The sequence below is a fragment of the Synchiropus splendidus genome, chromosome 14 (genome assembly GCF_027744825.2).
Source record: "Synchiropus splendidus isolate RoL2022-P1 chromosome 14, RoL_Sspl_1.0, whole genome shotgun sequence".
NCBI classification, from domain to species: Eukaryota; Metazoa; Chordata; class Actinopteri; order Syngnathiformes; family Callionymidae; genus Synchiropus; species Synchiropus splendidus.
The window spans coordinates 10,455,789-10,473,906 of record NC_071347.1 but is presented as its reverse complement, the minus strand read 5'-3'; the positions used below and the strand labels follow the sequence as shown (position 1 = coordinate 10,473,906).

At 44.6% G+C, this 18,118-nt stretch overlaps 4 protein-coding genes across 5 annotated transcripts; 2 read left to right on the top strand and 2 right to left on the bottom strand.

The window, feature by feature from the left end:
• Positions 1 to 321: 321 nt before the first annotated feature.
• On the bottom strand, positions 322 to 5,827 carry cnot2 (CCR4-NOT transcription complex, subunit 2). 2 transcript variants are annotated; one of them, XM_053885454.1, is made up of 15 exons: positions 5,642 to 5,827; positions 4,420 to 4,548; positions 3,313 to 3,385; positions 3,087 to 3,234; positions 2,670 to 2,852; positions 2,520 to 2,599; positions 2,187 to 2,309; positions 1,980 to 2,107; positions 1,792 to 1,909; positions 1,556 to 1,712; positions 1,420 to 1,481; positions 1,300 to 1,349; positions 1,125 to 1,225; positions 913 to 1,057; positions 322 to 847 (listed from the first exon to the last, which is right to left on the bottom strand). In XM_053885454.1, exons 2-15 carry the CDS (start codon positions 4,534 to 4,536, stop codon positions 761 to 763), a joined length of 1,572 nt encoding a protein of 523 aa, XP_053741429.1. In that variant the 5' UTR covers positions 4,537 to 4,548; positions 5,642 to 5,827; the 3' UTR covers positions 322 to 760. The 2 variants fall into 2 exon arrangements, with proteins under 2 accessions (XP_053741429.1, XP_053741430.1); XM_053885455.1 differs by lacking the exon at positions 5,642 to 5,827 and adding an exon at positions 5,413 to 5,620.
• Positions 5,828 to 7,756: 1,929 nt separating this feature from the next.
• Positions 7,757 to 8,581, top strand: lrrc10 (leucine rich repeat containing 10). The gene has a single exon (XM_053886806.1). The coding sequence runs from the start codon at positions 7,757 to 7,759 to the stop codon at positions 8,579 to 8,581; it is 825 nt and encodes a 274-aa protein (XP_053742781.1).
• Positions 8,582 to 9,786: 1,205 nt separating this feature from the next.
• Positions 9,787 to 12,316, bottom strand: LOC128770860 (seipin-like). Its single transcript, XM_053885775.1, has one exon. The coding sequence runs from the start codon at positions 11,863 to 11,865 to the stop codon at positions 10,627 to 10,629; it is 1,239 nt and encodes a 412-aa protein (XP_053741750.1). The 5' UTR covers positions 11,866 to 12,316; the 3' UTR covers positions 9,787 to 10,626.
• Positions 12,317 to 14,152: 1,836 nt separating this feature from the next.
• Positions 14,153 to 18,093, top strand: hacd3 (3-hydroxyacyl-CoA dehydratase 3). The gene is made up of 11 exons (XM_053885885.1): positions 14,153 to 14,342; positions 14,756 to 14,798; positions 14,873 to 14,946; positions 15,020 to 15,184; positions 15,262 to 15,304; positions 15,651 to 15,761; positions 15,826 to 15,953; positions 16,022 to 16,134; positions 17,243 to 17,349; positions 17,569 to 17,700; positions 17,780 to 18,093. Exons 1-11 carry the CDS (start codon positions 14,265 to 14,267, stop codon positions 17,854 to 17,856), a joined length of 1,071 nt encoding a protein of 356 aa, XP_053741860.1. The 5' UTR covers positions 14,153 to 14,264; the 3' UTR covers positions 17,857 to 18,093.
• Positions 18,094 to 18,118: the final 25 nt, after the last annotated feature.

The following is an 18,118-nucleotide window of genomic DNA, read 5'->3' as shown; positions in this document are numbered from 1 at the left end:
ATAATACTGAGCTCTAGGGAAAGAAGCAGGATGAATTTCCAATTGGCAGACATCATACTCTGCAAAACAAATGACAGTATTTGTTCACGTATGATACATTCAACCCCGCCACTAGATGGAGCCACTCGTGAGAAACAGTTAAAGAGACTCCCCATTAAAAACAAAAGCAAAAAAAGCTCACTTTGCAGGGAAACTCACATGGTTTGAGTGTAGTACTTGATATAACCAGAAGGGGGGTGTCTGGCTGCAGTTTGGATAAAGTTTTGCAGTGAAAGAAGGTGCAAACAAGTGACACAAAGCCATACACAAATTTGTGTTCTTTTATTACTAAATATAGTGCAACAATAAACATTGCATGTCTTCCACTCTTTCGCTGGCGTCTGAGGATGGTACTTAAGCGTCCGCCGCCTATTTAACAAAAAGTAACTTGTCCTGTGCACGAGGTCAGTCCTCCTCTGGGAGCCAAGTGGCTTCAGGTTTGAGAGACGTAAACAAAACAGACCCGGCTCTGAGAGGGGAGGAGGGAAACAAAAAACAAACAAAACAACTGGATGAACTGAAAGAATAAAAACAGAACAAGTGTTGATGTTCAGGCAGCGTGACGTCAGAAGAGGCAGCAGAGGGCGGCTGGAACCCAAATCCTCCCCCTGTGCATGCGCTCCAGTCGCCAAGTCCTCGAGGAATAAAAACGGAGCTGTGCGTGTGTCACAGCAGCAACAACGTGTGCGGAAACAGCTGCAGCCTTCGGACAGGTGGGGCCTTAGAAGGCCTGCTGGGCCGGGTTGTAGTTGAACGGCGTTGGAACGTGAGGTCGCTCTTCCAGTTTGTCGTACTCCAGATGAAACTCCTGGCAGCAGACCACTAAAATCAATCACCGGACTCGAAAAACAAGAACGCGCCGCAGGTGGCTACCTTGGCAACTTTCCTCCAGTTGATACAATCAAAGAAGTAGTAGGTTCCTCGCTCATACGCGTTGGTCTTCATGGTTGGCTCCATGCCAGGCGCTCTGGTGATCCAGACTCGATCCTCTTTGTGGTAGCGCCAGTCCCGGTTGAAGCTGAGGAGGAGAGCGATGTCTTTCAAACTAGGCCCTCCAAACCAAGCCATACCGGGACCATACTCACAGCTCCACTGCAGCCAGAAGCTGCAGCAGGTCCCCACCGTTCATGTAGTACAGGTAGAACAACAAGTCTTCCCCGTACCGGGCCAGTTTGATGGCAGCCAGCTGGAGGAGGAGAGCTGGGAAAATGAGAAGCACAAAGGGAACCAGAAGGCTTTCGACAAGACCATGGCTCCCACCTTGTCCCGTATGTGGATGTTGGTTAAATACTCGGATGGAACGTGGAAGTCTAGGATCAGAAATGACACATCACTTCAACGTCTCTTTATCGGATCAAGTCAAAGACACCAGGGACTCACCAATATCTTGTGATCGACAGGGTGATGAAGCCCATGGAGATGCAAACTTTGGATAAAGGTTTCTGGTGAGAGCAGTTAAAACTCTCAAGTGTAAGAGGCTGGTCAGCAAAGCAAACCCCTCCCCCGTGGTGCTTACTCAGGTGAGTTCAAGTTGAGTCCCAGTGTGGTGAGGTCACTTCCTAGCGCCAGATGGACCATCCCAGGGTCCGTCTCTGCTGCCCGGATGAAGGTCAGGAGGCCGATCATGCCGAACTGGTCCGTCACCATTCCCGATGGAATGTTGGTCACACGGCCTGATGGAGCACAGATCATATTTCCAGCCCTAAAACTGCACTTCTGGAAGTGTCACGTCACTGGACACGAGGCTCTCACCGTCAGACAACACCTGGATGCCTTTCTTCAGATTGTTGTTCAGCGCCGAGGTGGTCTTGTCCCCGGGGAACTTGGGCCCGTCAGAGTTGGCTGTGCTCTTGCTCGCTGAGTTCAAGTTCTGACCCAGGAGAGCGCAAAATCAGAAGCACGCAAGACTCTCACTCACGACCCAAGAAACCAACACCCACAGTTTTGTTGTTGTCGTCACTGTTTAGCGAAGTGTCCTTGTAGTTCGGGCCAGGGAGAGCAGGGAAGTCCTCGTTGTGGATGGAGAAATCCTGCGTCTGCTCGTTGGACGGCTTCGTCACCATGCCGACTGTCACCAAGGGGACAGAATCAGGCTTGGCTAGATACGCTCCACATCCTGCTCGGGAGCGCGAAGACCCTCCGCCTACCGTAAGGTGCTCGTCCAGCTAAGGGGTTCATCAGTGATGGGTTTCCGTTCCCTTCTCTCCTGCTTCTGTCCGCCAACACGGGGAAATCCGACAGATCCAGCCCCGCCAGGTTCTCGCTTCCATCTGTGAGTGCAGAGCCACAGGGAGTTCAGATGACGGGGAAAAAAAGCTTCTGTTCAGAGGAACAATCTAACATGTTGGATGAGACCAAGCCAATGAGTCATGGCGGCCTGAGACCCATCACCAGCAGTGAGGCAGTTAGTTGATATTCCAGCTCAGAACGCAGGAACAATACTTGGCGCTCGCCTGACCCTCGCATCAGAGAGGATTTACCTGAGCCGTTGAAAATGTTGCTGGATAGCGAGTTGTTCAACCCGAACACTTGGTTGCGGTTCATCCCAAATCCCGACATGCTGAGGGTGAAAGACAGCCATGACTTTCCACACACACGCAACAGAGGCCCGGCGCGGACCAGCCACGGACCTGTTGATGGTGAAGGGCTGCCGCGCCGGCTGCTGTTTGGGCATGCAGATGATGCTGGGGGAGCTCCGGTTGGGGCTCCCGAGTCCTGAGCTGCTCATACTGCTGTTCCTGCTGCTCATGCTGATCCCCTGACCCACCTGCGAGTGGTTCAGCATGTTCCTCGTGTTCATGGGCAAAGCCCCCCTGCACAAGCAGCATCAGAGTTATTTATAAAAGCCAATTACTCAGGGATGAACTTGAATCCTTCACACTTCAGTAAACATCAAGTGCGCCCAACACTGTCGATAACTCCATGAATAGGGAATCGGATCAAAGATGTAATATTAAACCCAACTCCAGTCTTTCAAAAATGCTTCCCCTCCACCATAACATGAGCTGCAGGCGAATCCTTGGCACAGGTGAGAGCCTGCTGCCTACCTGCTCGGGGACGAAGGAGTGTGCAGGGACATGGTAGGAACCCCCGTCGTCGGGGTCATATGACTTGTAAGTTGGGAGGCTTGTGTTAGATTCCGGTTCAGCTGGGGCGTGCTGTTGCCCATGCCTCTAACCGAAAAGCCAAGTGCACCTGCAGGGAGGTGACAAGAACCTTGGTCAAACAATGTCGGATAAACAAAAAAGTCCATCATCGGACATTTGCACTCACTTTGTGGCCCGTACAAACTTGCACCCAGCTGTGACAGCTGTCCCGTTGACGACGGCGATGGAGACGACAGCATCTTTACAGCAAACACATGCTGGACATTAGGGATGGACGACACCATATGCCGCCACACACAACCTCCATGATGACAATTCTGCATCTCACGATAAATTCGACGGGGCTCACTCTCAGCATTGGACTTGCACATGTGGACATGACAAGTCCGTGACGGCATGTCATGCTCTCCAGCTCCGCAGCGTTTGACAGCCGACTCCGGCGTGTGACAGTTGTGAAGAGTTTGGTGAACTTTGATTCACGATTGTAGTTTTTAACTTATTTTTAATACAGGGAACCTTTGACAATGACACTGGTCGACTCTGACTCTCTGGATTTGTGTTTATTTTATTAGATGGAGTGGTCCTCATAGGTTCTCTCACGTGGCCGTCTGCCTTGGCACTGACCGCGGACACAATCTCTCAGGCAGCGCTAATGCTACGACCTGGCATCAGTTAGGGACCATCAACAAATTCTAAGTGGTCAAAGTATTAGCAAAATCTTCAATAAAGCAATGGAAAACAACCAACCACTAGGAGAGAGAATTGTGAAAAGGTTTTCATCATGCAAGACAAAGGACTGACAGTTTGTAGCATGATTCGGAGAATAGAATATGACTAAATGATCATTTATTTCTAATATTTCTTCAATAGCATCTGGGAAATGTGTCCAGACGGGTCCATAGTTAAAGTCAACTGTTAAGAGACATGAGATACAGCAGACAGACGGCTCAATTTAACCCCTAAATAAAACTGTCTGTCAGGCTTCTACCAAAGACGTGAAACATTGCATTTCTCATCTCTATGCTGAGTTAACTATTATATTTAAACATAAACAAATGATAATGTTTCAGACAAACTCCACTCATAGGTTTCAAGAGAGACTGTAGTGTGTACAACACATGGAATAAACTGAAAATGTATTTATCGTGATCGCTGAAATGACATCGCAATAACTTTTTTGGGTCCATATCACCCATCCCTACTGGACAGGAACCAAGCGGCATGTTTGGCTGAACACGTGGGTGCAGACGGGAAGCAAAAACAATCCACTCACATCTTTGTCCGACCGATGCTGGAACATCGACGGCTGGTTGTAGTACATGCTCTCATCAGAAAAGTCGTTATCCACTACCTCAACGAACTCTGCAAATTTCTTTCTCGAACCAAACATGCCTTTCGTCACCTGAAAGAAGGAAACACGTCATGGCTCATGCACCGCATCTCACTTGGAATTACACGCATATTGAGAGTGGACTAGTCACAAATAGTCGCCACATATCAAGTATGGGTTGAAGAACACGCGACCCGTCGGATTGTAGCGTTAAACAGTAAACACTAGTATAGTTTTAAGTTCTGCTTCACATTTTAAGTGCTTAAAATGTGTGTGTGGCCCTGGAGGCGACTGATCAATTAGATACAAAGTATTTCATAAAGCTTGTGGCCACACTCTCTAACATCGTTTGGAAATGTCCTGGTGGCTCCCACAAGGTGGTTTAGGTTCAAGCACATGAAGCTGAAAGGAGAAAGATCCGTCAGCCGGAAGTGGAGACGCTCATTGTCGAAATAAAATCAAGTTTAAGTTGCCATTCAAGTGTTTACCTGCACCAATAAACGTCCCTGTTGAACTGAACAGTTTCGGTGGTTGTTGTATACAACAACCTGAGGCACGACACCTGTGCCTCAGGTTGCAGCTTGACGCCACTCAACATGTTTGTGCATATTGCAAACATTTAAAAGTCACTCAGAAAACATCGCATCCTATGATTCACCAGCACACAGATGTGACACTGGAAGTTACGAGGAGTTACGCTAAAGTTTGGAGCGACTTGGCAAGAACGAGTGTTTCGCAAACACTAAGCGGCGAAATACAAGTGTAGCAAAATAAGACCAAGCTGCATAGTCGCCTTAAAACACGTGTCATTAAAGTAAACAGAGCGAATGGGGTTGTTAGCTGCAGCGGTGCCTGCTAACTAGCCGGCTCGGTAGCAGCCGCCGCCGCTGAGTTAGCTCGGGTTTATTTGATATTCGCTCCATTCTATCATCTGACCTTCCAAGCAGACGCCAGCCGGGGTCTGTCCAGTCCCGTCTCTTTCTCCCGAGCGGCACAGTCGGCTGTAAAATAGGTTTAAACTGCGCTTATCGAGTCGGACGCGGCAGGCTAACGTAGCCGTGAGGGGGAACATGACGGAGCTAACGCGACACCCCGGGGGGTGAACACGCACACTTGAGTTTCACAAGCAACGGACGAGCAAACACGTTCAGAAAGAAAGACCCACCGCATCAATTTTCCCCTTCTCTTCCTTAAATCCAAGATGGCTGTTTATGTTCAATAGCCTTTACTCTCTGACCTTACAACCCGCCAAACACTTCCGTACACAAACTGTGGGAGGAAAGTCAATTCCATCACTCAGCAATAAATAATCTCGCTGTTTCACTGACAGCTCCGGCGAAAAGCATTTCGTTGTTACAGTTCACGGGCTCCAGTCACGACATTTAAGAGGGAAAAAAAATACTCGGTGGAATTATGTAAAAATGCAGATTAAAAAAAGATTATAGACCATTTTTAAATAGCGAATAAAAAAATACATTTTATCGCAAATATTCATTTCTACATTTATTAAAACATTATTTTCTCTCGGGCGTCACGATAAACAAATAAAGATTAGAAAGGTTTGGAAACGTATGTGAAAAATGAGTCAGTAGAGAGCGCTGTTTTGTCTAATTATGCATATTTCACAAATAAAAACACGCCATGACTGAGACCTATATCATCTTTAGAAACATTTACGGACGAATAAAAAGGAGACTTCGACAACTTTTAATTGGTTCTATTCTATTACACGGGCGTTTATTTGACTTCCATTTTATTTCACATTCAGTGCAATGTATCAATGTATTTAAAAAAAAAACGTTTTAATGATTTTAATATCAATTGTGTTTTTATGATGAAAGACGATTAAAATGTACCAAAAAATATTTCACAATAATTTGGATTAACAAATTGTCAGTGAGGTAAATAAACATAAGCATATATTTTTTAATCTTTTTTTTGTGTGGTACAATGTAAAGTAAAATTGTGTAACAATTTTATGTTTCAATAATAAAAACACTTGCTGAATGAGTCACTGGATAAATGTTGAGGAATATAATCTGTTTTTATTGGTTCTTAAATGACATAAACTTGTGGCTGAGTCCTGATTCAAGTGGATTCAAGGATGTCTGCCAGTGAATATAAACAGACCACCGGAACAAGTGATAAGAACAACCAGATTCCTTCTGACTTTTATCAGCTTACAAAATAGCTCCAATAAAGGCATGCAGGGTGAAGTCACACCTCAAGCAGACAAGGAGAACAGACATAGATAAAGTTCACGGCTCTTCAGAAAAATACAAATGCATGAATGGTTGGTGGAAAAATACATATAGAAAGGAATTACAATGTTAGATAGAAGCCTGAATCAAATTGACTTTCACAGGTTAGAAAAACACCGTGATTGAAGGATGCATTGAAACAAATGAGACTGAAGACAGATTTGACATTCTTCGGGGGCGCGGTGGGAGTTTACTATGTAGTATTTTATTTTATTTGGTCTTATTCTGATATGTTTGTAGGTGCCTTTTTCTTGTTTTGTTTTTGAAAACCAACTGAAATATTCTGTCATTTGGTTGCAAAGATCTGTTTGTTCTTGCCAAACTTAACAAAAAATATGGGGAGAAAAGCTTAAAAAAAAAAATCAACATTTTAATTCAATACATTTGTTTTCTTAGTAGTGACTGTGCAGCTATGGAAGCGGTCACTTCGTAATGATTTCTGCAGCAGCAAATTTAATCTTCATTAAGTCTGACTGTTTCCTTGAATCCCAGCAGATATTCAGTGGTAATCCCATGCCGTTACAGTATTCATCTCATTCGTGACCTCCACTGACCTTGAGCGACCTTCCTCAGATGGTGATCGACAAATAGTTCCTTTCTATTTCTTCATTACAGATGGATTTTAATGACCTGTTCAATGATTCATCTGACTGTAGAAAACACCTTGCTGACGGTGCTGCAGAATCAGTGTGTAAATGACCTTAACCAAAGGACTTCCTCTGCCTCTTTAGATAAGTGTCTGTTTGCTCCCCACCTCTGTCATCTCTGGGAAGAATTGGGGAAAGTCAAATGGGGAGGAGAGAGCGGCTGGTTGTTGCCTTGGAAGTCGGGTGCAGCTCAGAGCGGCAGGGAGACAGTGAGAAGGCTACACCGGGGAATTCATCTCAGCTCATTGTGCAGGATAAACAGATCATTTGGTGGAGGCAGAGAGGTGGATTCAGGACGGGGGAACCTTTAGAGATGTCCATCCGTGTTTTTGATCCGGTCTTTCATTCGATTGATGTGGAGAGCTGAGTGCTATGGGAAACGCCATGCGTGGGGTCATTGCTTTCTTCCCATCCGAGCGCATTCAACGCTTCCTCGTGGGGGACCTCAAGGAGATGCCGCTGGACCGTACGCTGGATCTCAGCAGCCGGCAGCTGCGACGGATGCCACCAGTGGCCTGCGCCTTCACTGAGCTGGTGAAGCTGTATCTGAGTGACAACAACCTCAGCAGCTTACCCCCAGAACTTCAAGACCTTAGGAATCTGCAACTTTTAGCTCTGGACTTCAACTGTTTTGAAGAACTTCCTGCAGCTGTGTGTAAGTTACCGAATCTCATTATTCTCTACCTGGGCAACAACAGACTTCACCGCCTGCCTGAAGAGCTGAGGAAGCTGAAGGAGCTGAATACTCTCTGGCTGGAAACCAATTACTTCTCAGTTTTCCCAAAGGTGGTGTGCGACCTTCCGAATCTCAAGACTCTACACCTGGGCTATAACCAGATCCGGAGTGTTCCCAGTGAACTGAGCCGGCTGGAGGAACTGAGGAGCATCTGGCTGGCTGGGAACGAGCTGCAGGAGTTTCCGTCCGTGCTCTTAGGAATGCACCTCATCACGGTCATTGATGTGGATCGTAACAAAATCCGCTTCTTCCCAGGACTGTCCCACTTGGAGGGTCTGAAGCTGGTCATTTACGACCACAACCCCTGCATCAACGCCCCGGTGGTGGCCGAGGGGGTGAGACGGGTCGGGCGCTGGGCCGACAGCGCCGACGAGGAGCTGGAGGACGTCGGGTCCAGAGTGGTGAGCGAGTCCACGGTAGACGTTTCGGAAGGGAAGTGTGAGGAGCATCACAATACATGAGGTCAAAGGACATGCCGACCCGGAGCTGCGGGGAGGAATGTCGAATCATGGCGCCACTCAAGTGGAACACTCAACACCAAGAGAGCTGGCTTATATACTGTATGTGTTCCAGCTCCATGTATGGTCAAGTCAATGTGAGTCTGTTCTTTGGCAACATATCATGGGATGGCAAATACCACCATTATTTTTGGTCTAATATTTGGATTCAAACATAACAAATGACAGCAGAAGTCATGGGTGAGACAGTACCTAGGGGAAGAGGTCAAAATAGTTTTGACATTTCTCGGCAAAGCAGAATGTGAGATTACATCTGTCGCCAGTACGAATTTGGAACAAGTGATGGATTCTTTAAAATAATTAGTTCGCTCCTTATCCAGACCACTGCATAATTCATTTGACAGATTGAGGCTGTGGCTCTGAATGAAGACCTCTAATGGACTTAATGTAATTTTCCGAGAGATGTTGCTGTATCAAGAGAGTGTCTGCGAATAAAGCTGTTCCAAGGGAATCATCAGAGATGTGAAAAATAAAAGCATCACAACAACATACATTAGGATTCTTGGATACGATTTAAAAGTGGATGTTGTTGGTGATTTACTTGGATTCTCCACTGGTTCTGGAGAATCCAAAAGGCTTCTTTATTGCTCATACAATGGAGAATCTAAAAAACATACCTAGATAGGAGATATAACCAGATTAATATGGTGCCAGCGCATGCGAAATTCGAATCTAACTGTGTGAAGTTGGCAATAATTCTGTGAAACATGTAATATGAGGAGGACAAACTGATGAAAATACGCAGTGAATTTGTCAGCAAACCATCCACCAATCATTCGAACACAGTAAACAGTAAAAATAGAAACAAAGCTGAGAACATTTTGAATAAACATATTGTTACAAAATATGAACATGTCTATCCCATAAATTATTTTTTGTTTTAGTTCCGTATGTGCAAGTGAAATGAAACACCTATTTTTATCATCGGATTTCACTTGTGTGTGTGTGTCGGCACTGAACAGTCCTCATGTCATTCACACTGAGCTTGGTCACTTTCTTGTACTTGGTTGGTTCTTGCAGTGTCCAGAACTAGGCCCATCCTGATGAAGTGGCACTTGTGAACCGAAATGAATCTGTGATTCTATATTTTTGTATTTTGCAAGTTTTTTTTAATCAGAAAAAAAGACCATGTTATATTCTACTGTATATGTTTATTCAATACAAACCAAGAGAAAATAAATAGAACCTGTAACTTTGCAGACGTTTTTTTGCAACACCAGACAGAGGTTAACATACTTTTGGTCCATAACACTTCATCCCACCCGCCAGTGCTTTCTAATAAACTTGCAAGAAATCCTCCCCAACAACCTACACTCACATTAAAAGACTGTATTATAACACTTCCTCCATTGATATAGATGTGCTCGACCAATGGCTTAAAACAACAAAAATATAAAATGGTCCAAAACAACAACAGGCAATGCAATAAATACATTCAACATGAGTCATAAATGTAACAAACACAGAAAGATGGATGAGATGAGGACTTCAGCAGCATGACAGAGCTGGGGAACAGAGCAGTCATGCACACATTAAACCTTGCACAGTGGTTTAGGACTCTTTGAAAGACTGTATTCAGGAAGCTCTTCTCTGAAACAAATTGCTAAGAAGGAGTTACAGAGTGAGTATGACAAGGGCACTTTGTGAACACACTGGGTCTGAAACCGTGTGACGACAATATCCAAGCTGTTTTAACCAGTACATTTAAGGTTAAGCAGGAACTGTGGCATGATCTGAGAGGAGCTAAAGCAGGACTTCAGGTTTTCCGCCCCAGGTCAAGTTGGTAGATGTATAAATAAAAATGTGCTCAATGTACAGCAGCATAGGTAAAAAAGAGGAAATATTGTGAGACGTGCCGTGCTTGGAATGTGGGCTACTATCCTAGTTCTCAACAAAGATACACAATAAAGTGGTAAACTGTTCTGTAAAATAATGAGTCTCACAATTGTGATATGGTTTCAAGCGGTATATGTTTGGACTGTCGTCGTTCAGAGGCTCATCCAGGGGCCGGCTCTCTGCCGGAGAGTGGTCTCGCTGTGTTCAGGCAGCACAGACGTAACCTCAGCACCCGACTCTTCCTCCAGAGGTTCACAGTCATGAGACTCCTTATTTGTAGAATCCAGTGTTTCCCCCTCAGGGACATGTAATGGCTCGATTGAGGAACACTCTGCCGCCGCATCCCTTTCCTGGAATTCTGTCGTCTCAGCAGTGGGACCGATTAAGCTCGGAGCACTGGGGTTTTTCTTGAGGTTGTCCTTCTCCATGCGCTTCCGAGCCTCCTCTCTCCTCTGCTGCGTGCGGGTGTTATCTCCAATGGTGACCCTGACTCTGACCTGATCTGGGGGCCACAGCCCGCCCCAGACAAACTGCAGGTAGCTGAAAAGCACGACGACGGTGAGGAAGACGAAGTTGGTGGCCACCCCGATGACCGCGGATGTCAGTGGGAAGTTGTACAGCACATATCGTACGCCCGTGAAGTAGGCATGGATGCGCAGCTGGGACGAGTAGATCTGCACGCGCTTCGATTGGATCTCGACAACTGCTCCAACTGTCGGCTGGTAAGCGTTGGACTTGAAGCTGGTGAAGAGCTCCACTTCGATGAGTTGCTTCTGCTCCGCCATCCCAGTCAACAGAAGCGGTGAATAGAAGAAGGTGCTGAGCGTCTGCAGCAGGCTGGAGCGGTAGTGCAGCATGGTAGACCTCGCCACCAACGACACGGTCTTGCCACCATGGGTGTAGCAGGACATCTTGACCATGAACATTCCCAGCTGCTCGTTCACAGGCGACTCTGGCATCTCCAGCTCCAGGGAGATCCGATAGGGCTGACCATACGCGATGACCTGGTCCCGCTCATTCTTCAGGAAGGAGATGTTGGCTGTAGGGAAGGAACAGAGGCCTGACCCTGAGGGGTCACAATCGGAGCTGTAGCGGTAGTGCACTGGCGTGGAGAAGCTCACCGTGGGCATGTAGGAGTAATAGAAACTCCCATACAGAAAGATGGAAACCCACAGGAGCAGGACCAGCACGCAGAAGAGAACAGCAGCTTGAAATAAAGTCCTGCGGGCCTTGAGGAGGGTGACGGAGGCGACGTCATGGACCCAGTGGAGAACAGATGCCATCATGCCCCCCATGCTCTCAGTCCTGGGGCTTACAATGGGTCTGGTCCTGGAAGCTGGCGACCTTCTAATGGGATCTGGAGTTCTCTGCTCCGGGGACGGGTCTTCCATGAGTGGGCGGTCCAACAACTAAGCTGTGTAAATGAGCGTAACCCGGTTAACACTCTGCGGCTAATGCTGCATGCAGGCTGCCACCGGCTGAACTGCGCTAAAACGACGGGAGGGACGCATTTTAGGCTTCATATAAAACACCACTCACCGCTAACAGTACATTTTACTGCTGTTCGATAGCGACAAATCCAGCATCACACGGGTTCCTGGTTTGATCTGTATTTAGCGTCTTCGTCATAACACGGTCACGTGATTCCCGTCTGAGACTGCAAAAGACACAGAAGAATAAACTAATAAACTGCGTTCAATTAAAAACTGAAATGAAATGAAAAAGGGGAAAACAACACAGTAGATTAAATCAAATGGCTGTTACTAGTAAATCTTCTAAATATCGGACTTGCACAGTTACCAAGCTCCGACCAGGAAGTGACGTTTCAACCGCACGTTTGATTCTGCGCATGTGCGAAAGCGGTTTCCAAAATATAGCCAAGCGAAAACGCCCAATTATATCAATATGGTTTTGAATACAATTCAATCCACAAATTAAATGAAAAAAAAAGAAGCAGTCAGTTAAACGTAAAATGTAAAACAAGCACTTCGAACTACAACAGCAACAAAAACTCGTTAAAAGGGACTTTTAAGTTGTTTCTGAAATAATCAATACGGGCTAGTTTTAAAAAATGTTGTCTCTCATTGATATTTTCCGGATTAAATAAAAATCAGCAGAAATTACAGCTTCTCATTTATAGGTTGATTTCAAATATGTGAAGTATTCTTACATAGCAAGGAAGTCACCGAATGTTTCTTCTTACTTAAATTGCAGAGAGATCGAAAAGGAGCAGAGTGTAGGGCAGTTCTCATAATGTCTTCCCTTTATGCGTCTTATTTTCCTATTTAACTGGGCAGTGGTAGTGCAGGTCCTGGTGAGTTAGGTCCTCTTTTGAGTTGTGTGTTATTGTCAGTATTTTTTTTTTTGCTTGTAATATTTGTTCAGCAAATATTTTTTACTCCTGAGGTAGAGAACAGTGATAAACAGGCACGGCATACACCTCAAAATCAGTTCATCCTGTTCATTCAACTTGAGACAAGTTTTCAGTGTTCTCCACCAGTCAGGAAGGGGTATGACTTGAAACTGGTTTTGACTCGATATATTATGGTTCAACAATTTTTTTTCCCAGCCCAAATATGCCTCTCCCTGAGATACCGCAGCAGTCACACGGCCCGTGTTAAAAATACAGTATGTGCATGGGAACGTCAAGTGGACGTCAGAGTTACACAAACATATGTAAGTTTGTTATTTTCCATCTACCAATATTGTTCTTTTTGAACTGTCATGTATCATATTACGATACACATTAATGTCATGCGCTCAAGTCAGCAGGTATCTGAGACTATTTGCTCTCTCCAAATCCAAAAGATGGATTTCAGCCCACATGCTTTTTGCTTTTTGGGAGCAGGTCTTGTGCATGGTCTTATTAACAACGCAGATATTTTTATGATATTTTGTATTGATTTAGCAGAGTTAGAATTGCAGTCATATCTCACACATAATTACTCTACCACTTCTTCTTCTATCTATCTATCTATCTATCTATCTATCTATCTATCTATCTATCTATCTATCTATCTATCTATCTATCTATCTATCTATCTATCTGTCTGTCTGTCTGTCTATCTATCTATCTATCTATCTATCTATCTATCTATCTATCTATCTGTCTGTCTGTCTGTCTGTCTATCTATCTATCTATCTGTCTGTCTGTCTGTCTGTCTGTCTCTGTCTGTCTATATATCTGTCTGTCTATCTATATATCTGTCTGTCTGCCTGTCTGTCTGTCTATCTGCCTGTCTGTCTATCTATCTGTCTATCTATCATCTATCTGTCTGTCTGTCTATATGTCTGTCTGTCTGTCTGTCTGTCTCTCTATCTGCCTGGCTGTCTGTCTGTCTACTTATCATCTATCTGTCTGTCTGTCTGTCTGTCTATATATCTGCCTGTCTGTCTATCTATATATCTGCCTGTCTGTCTGTCTGTCTGTCTGTCTATCTGCCTGTCTGTCTGTCTGTCTATCTATTTGTCTATCTATCGTCTGTCTGTCTGTCTGTCTGTCTGTCTATCATCTATCTGTCTGCCTGTCTGTCTGTCTATCTGTCTGCCTGTCTATCTATCTAAATATCTGTCTGTCTGTCTGTCTGTCTATCTATCTATCTATCTATTTATCTAAAGGTAACCAGTAGAGGGCGGTAATGAAAGCCGCTAAGTGGAGGTGACCATAAAAATCCTCAGAAGAAGAGAAAGAATCTTCCGGAATAGCTAGCACGAGCTGCAGCGTTCTTTCAATGTATTCTTTGTGTGTTTAGTTTTCCGAAACTCCGTTTTATTTTATTTTTACTGAAGTATGGCTTTAACGCCACTTGTTTACTGGGCTCAACGCCACGAAGAGATCTTCTTGCGAGTGGAGCTGAGTGACGCGCAGGTGAGCCCCGGAGCTGTCACGCTGCGGGTTGCAGCTGTCAGCTGGCCAGTCGAGTCCCTTGGTTAAAGGTCAGCTCGGGAGCGAGATCACTATAACTCTGCACCTATCGTTGGCGAAACCTAACCGCAGTTTACGTGTTTTTATTTGGGCGCTGGTTAATCTTTTGTTCTGCAGTGGTGAAAGCTCACTGAAAATGATCATATTAATGTGTCAAATGTATCACTTTTCTTGGCCAGTGTCTGTGTAGTTATGCATGACTGTCCACCATCCAACCATGTGCAGTATTTGTTGCCCAACCTTTTTGTGAGTTTGCTGGAACAACTATGAAGTTGTATGTGACTAAAGTAATTTCGAAAGCCATTGGTTTGATGCACAACAAGATTTTGAAATAAGTTATGTAATTTGTTTTCCAGCGTATTGATGTCCAAATTCACGAGAACGTTCTGAAGTTTCAAGGTGAGGTCCGTAGTTTTTGGTGAAGGTTCACTGTTTCTGAACCGCACTAGAATTTCATATGTTTTTGTTTAAAGCTCTTGGCCACGGAGCCAAAGGACAACATCACTATGAGTTCAACCTGGAGTTTCTCTTACCGGTCAAACCTGAGGTACGTATTTTTTGTGGTCATTGGATTTCTGCGTAGTTTGCTTCAGCCTTGTTCAGTCTTGTGCTTCTTCCAGGTGGAACACAAGTCCACACAGCGACAGGTGAACATTAAAGTGCGGAAAGAGCAGCGGGGTTGGTGGGAAAGACTCACTAAAGAGGTGCGAAAACCTATCTTCCTGGCGCCCGACTTTGACCGTTGGCTGGATGAATCGGATGCTGAGATGGAGATACGCGAAAGGGTGCGGAATAGTTGTATAGTTGTAATAGTTGTGACTTACACATGTCCTCACCGGAGTATTTCCTTTATCTTAAAAAGGAGGAGAAGAAAAGGATGAAAGCGTCCAGATATAAAGAAGACAGTAAGTTCACAAGTTGAAAAACAAAACAAAAAACTAAAACTGAACTTTTCCACTCGATCACGCTCTCATTTATAAATCACTCTTTGGCTACTGATATGAATGAATTGCTTTGCACAAATGAAGCACAGTGATAAATGTTGCTCAAGTGGAGCAATAAAGCATCAAGTCAGACATTATCTCTGACAAAACTTGAAGGTCAGAGTGCAAGTATTCAGTTCAGTTGCAATTGCCATATTTATACTCAAACGTTTGAATGTAAAATAACATGAACCCAGATTTACTGCAGAAATATCACATTGTTATTGTTTACACTTTGATATCTTGAATACATGTTTATCTTTCTCAGATTTTGTCAGCATGAAAACAGGGTTCCTGTTCATGTACAACTTGGTGCAGTTTCTGGGTTTTTCGTGGATTTTTGCCAACATGACAATACGACTTGTCATGTTTCGTCAAGGTGAGGAACCAAAGCCAGTGAGACTTCAAAAGTGGTCTTCATACCTGCTTTCTTTGTGTTTCAGATTCTTTCTATGACACATTCCACAGCATCTCAGATGTCATGTTCTTCTGCCAGACCCTGGCAGCTGTGGAGGTCCTCAATGCTGCGTTTGGTGTTGTCAAGACGGGCGTGTTTCCCACTCTGATCCAGGTGAGAGAGTCCCTCACAGACACATCCTCATGAGAGCCGCTCACCACAGCGTTGTCTGTTGTCACCAGGTTGTAGGAAGGAACTTCATTCTCTTCATCATCCTCGGAGGTGTGGAGCAAATGCACAACAAGCCAGTCGTCTTCTTTATTTTCTACCTATGGAGCGCCATTGAAATCTTTCGGTGAGTTCACACATGACACAATGGGTGTAAACATTACAATGACCAACATTACATGACAATGATGTCGTTTCTATAGCACGTGTTTTACCGATTTAATGATGTTTATACTGCGATCTCGAATCATTTCAAGCTCCTCCAATACATTTGACCTGCGCAATGCATTGCTTCCGATACATTACAGAGTGTTTGGAAAGCATTTCTCCTTTAAAAGGAGCAGCAGTGAGCTCTTCTGCCCCTCGTATACATTTGCTGAACAAAGTTTATTCAGCGACAGATTCGACTGCGATCTTTATGCGAGAAAACTTGAGCGCAGAAGATGTCACGGTGAACATTCATGCATGCGTGTGGTTGTCTTCGGGTCCACATCAGGTTCAGCTTTATATTTGGAAGATATCAAACATGCACGACTGAGTTTGTTTGCTCAATGTTTTTCAACTCTTAACTTTTAACAGTTCAAAGACATTTAAGAAGCAACTTTTTAAAGAGTTGGTGACGTCCGTTACCAGATTTGTTTGCAATCACTTCTGATATTGAATAAGAGGGTGGAATTTATAGCTTTTTATTTATTTATTTTTGGTCTGATTCATTATTTAATTGAAAAAATAATGGACTGATGAATCTATTCTTAAAACGTGAGTTGCAGCCTTAGACATTACCTTAAGATAATGCCATACAGGCAATGAAGCCCCACTACAACCATCTTGTAGGTGTCATTTGATTTGTGCACTTCTGCTTGGATCACACCAAGCCACATGTTTAGAGGTCTGACCAGAAATGCCAGTTTGTCAAAGCTTCCTGGAGGGTGTTGAACCTGCTCATGCTGCTACTGTGGGAAACCGTTCAATACCAGTTGGCTGCTCTCGGGGAAGTGACACAAACAGTCAGTGGAAACAATGGACTCCTTTTCAAACGCCACTAGATGGCACTATCTGCGCTATAGTGTGTGTCTTAAGAGCGAGAGCGGCACCTGAGGAAATAGCACCAGTCTGAAGCAAGTGCAGTGACAGGTCCTCTTGTTGTTGTCTCTGTGACTATCAGTTATAGTTATTATTCAGGAGCTGTTCAGCTTTGTTGATGGTCTGAATGATGACCTGCTTCTCTCCTCCAGGTATCCGTTCTACATGCTGGGATGCTTCAATACAGAGTGGAAGATGCTGACGTGGATGCGATACACCATCTGGATACCACTGTACCCGTTGGGCACTATAGCTGAAGGTTTGTTGGATCGTGCTACAAGCACGTTCCTGTTCGTCTGTGTGAAGATACTTGGTTTAACTATTTCACTGAAAAAGAAGTTGAACTTGAGGTATAGGATAAGGTGTTCATCTCCAGTAGCTTAACTTCAACCATATTTTCTGACATTTGTGTCCCCTTTTGACCAGCTCTTGCCTTTTACGTTTTGACCGCTGATGATAACCCAATATGTCCTCTCAGCTGTGGCCGTGATTCAGTCCATTCCCATATTTGATGAGACCAAACTCTTCAGTGTCCCACTGCCCAAATCCTTGGGAACATCAGTCAGCTTCTCCTACGTGCTTTATGTCTACCTTGTGGTCATGTTTCTAGGTGAGTGCGCAAGTGTAAGATCTTCTTCTCAAGTGTCACCAGCTCCTCCTGAACCCGCCTGTTCTCTCTCCCCCTCCAGGGCTCACCATCAACTTCCGTCATCTCTACAGGCAGAGGAATAAACGCTTCCGCACCAAGAAGAGGAAAACACACTGAGGTTCCATCTCGATCTGAGAAGTCTGGGACAGGAACATCCCTGGACCAGTGATGCACATTTTTAATGTCTCCTAAAATAACCTCCCCAGATGAAGTAATTACTATTTGATACAAAAAAACAATACTAAGACAATACTGGCTGCCTGAAATAACCAGTTATGTAATTGTTTGATACAAATGTTTTTAATTTATTCTGAATCATGTACTGCAATCATTCCAAATGTCACATAAAATCGATTTTTCTTCCAATAATGCAACATTT

What these genes read in the sequence shown, in the direction of transcription:
- LOC128770860 (XM_053885775.1), bottom strand. Translation starts at nt 11,865, where the DNA reads ATGGAAGACCCGTCCCCGGAGCAGAGAACTCCAGATCCCATTAGAAGG.
- hacd3 (XM_053885885.1), top strand. Translation starts at nt 14,265, where the DNA reads ATGGCTTTAACGCCACTTGTTTACTGGGCTCAACGCCACGAAGAGATC. An exon ending in TGGAGCTGAGTGACGCGCAG is followed by an intron (nt 14,343 to 14,755) that starts GTGAGCCCCGGA and finishes TTTGTTTTCCAG; the next exon opens with CGTATTGATGTCCAAATTCA. An exon ending in AGATGGAGATACGCGAAAGG is followed by an intron (nt 15,185 to 15,261) that starts GTGCGGAATAGT and finishes TATCTTAAAAAG; the next exon opens with GAGGAGAAGAAAAGGATGAA.
- lrrc10 (XM_053886806.1), top strand. Translation starts at nt 7,757, where the DNA reads ATGGGAAACGCCATGCGTGGGGTCATTGCTTTCTTCCCATCCGAGCGC.
- cnot2 (XM_053885454.1), bottom strand. Translation starts at nt 4,536, where the DNA reads ATGTTTGGTTCGAGAAAGAAATTTGCAGAGTTCGTTGAGGTAGTGGAT. An exon ending in ACATCCACATACGGGACAAG is followed by an intron (nt 1,226 to 1,299) that starts GTGGGAGCCATG and finishes CTCCTCCTCCAG; the next exon opens with CTGGCTGCCATCAAACTGGC. An exon ending in CTTCTGGCTGCAGTGGAGCT is followed by an intron (nt 1,058 to 1,124) that starts GTGAGTATGGTC and finishes TCTCCTCCTCAG; the next exon opens with CTTCAACCGGGACTGGCGCT.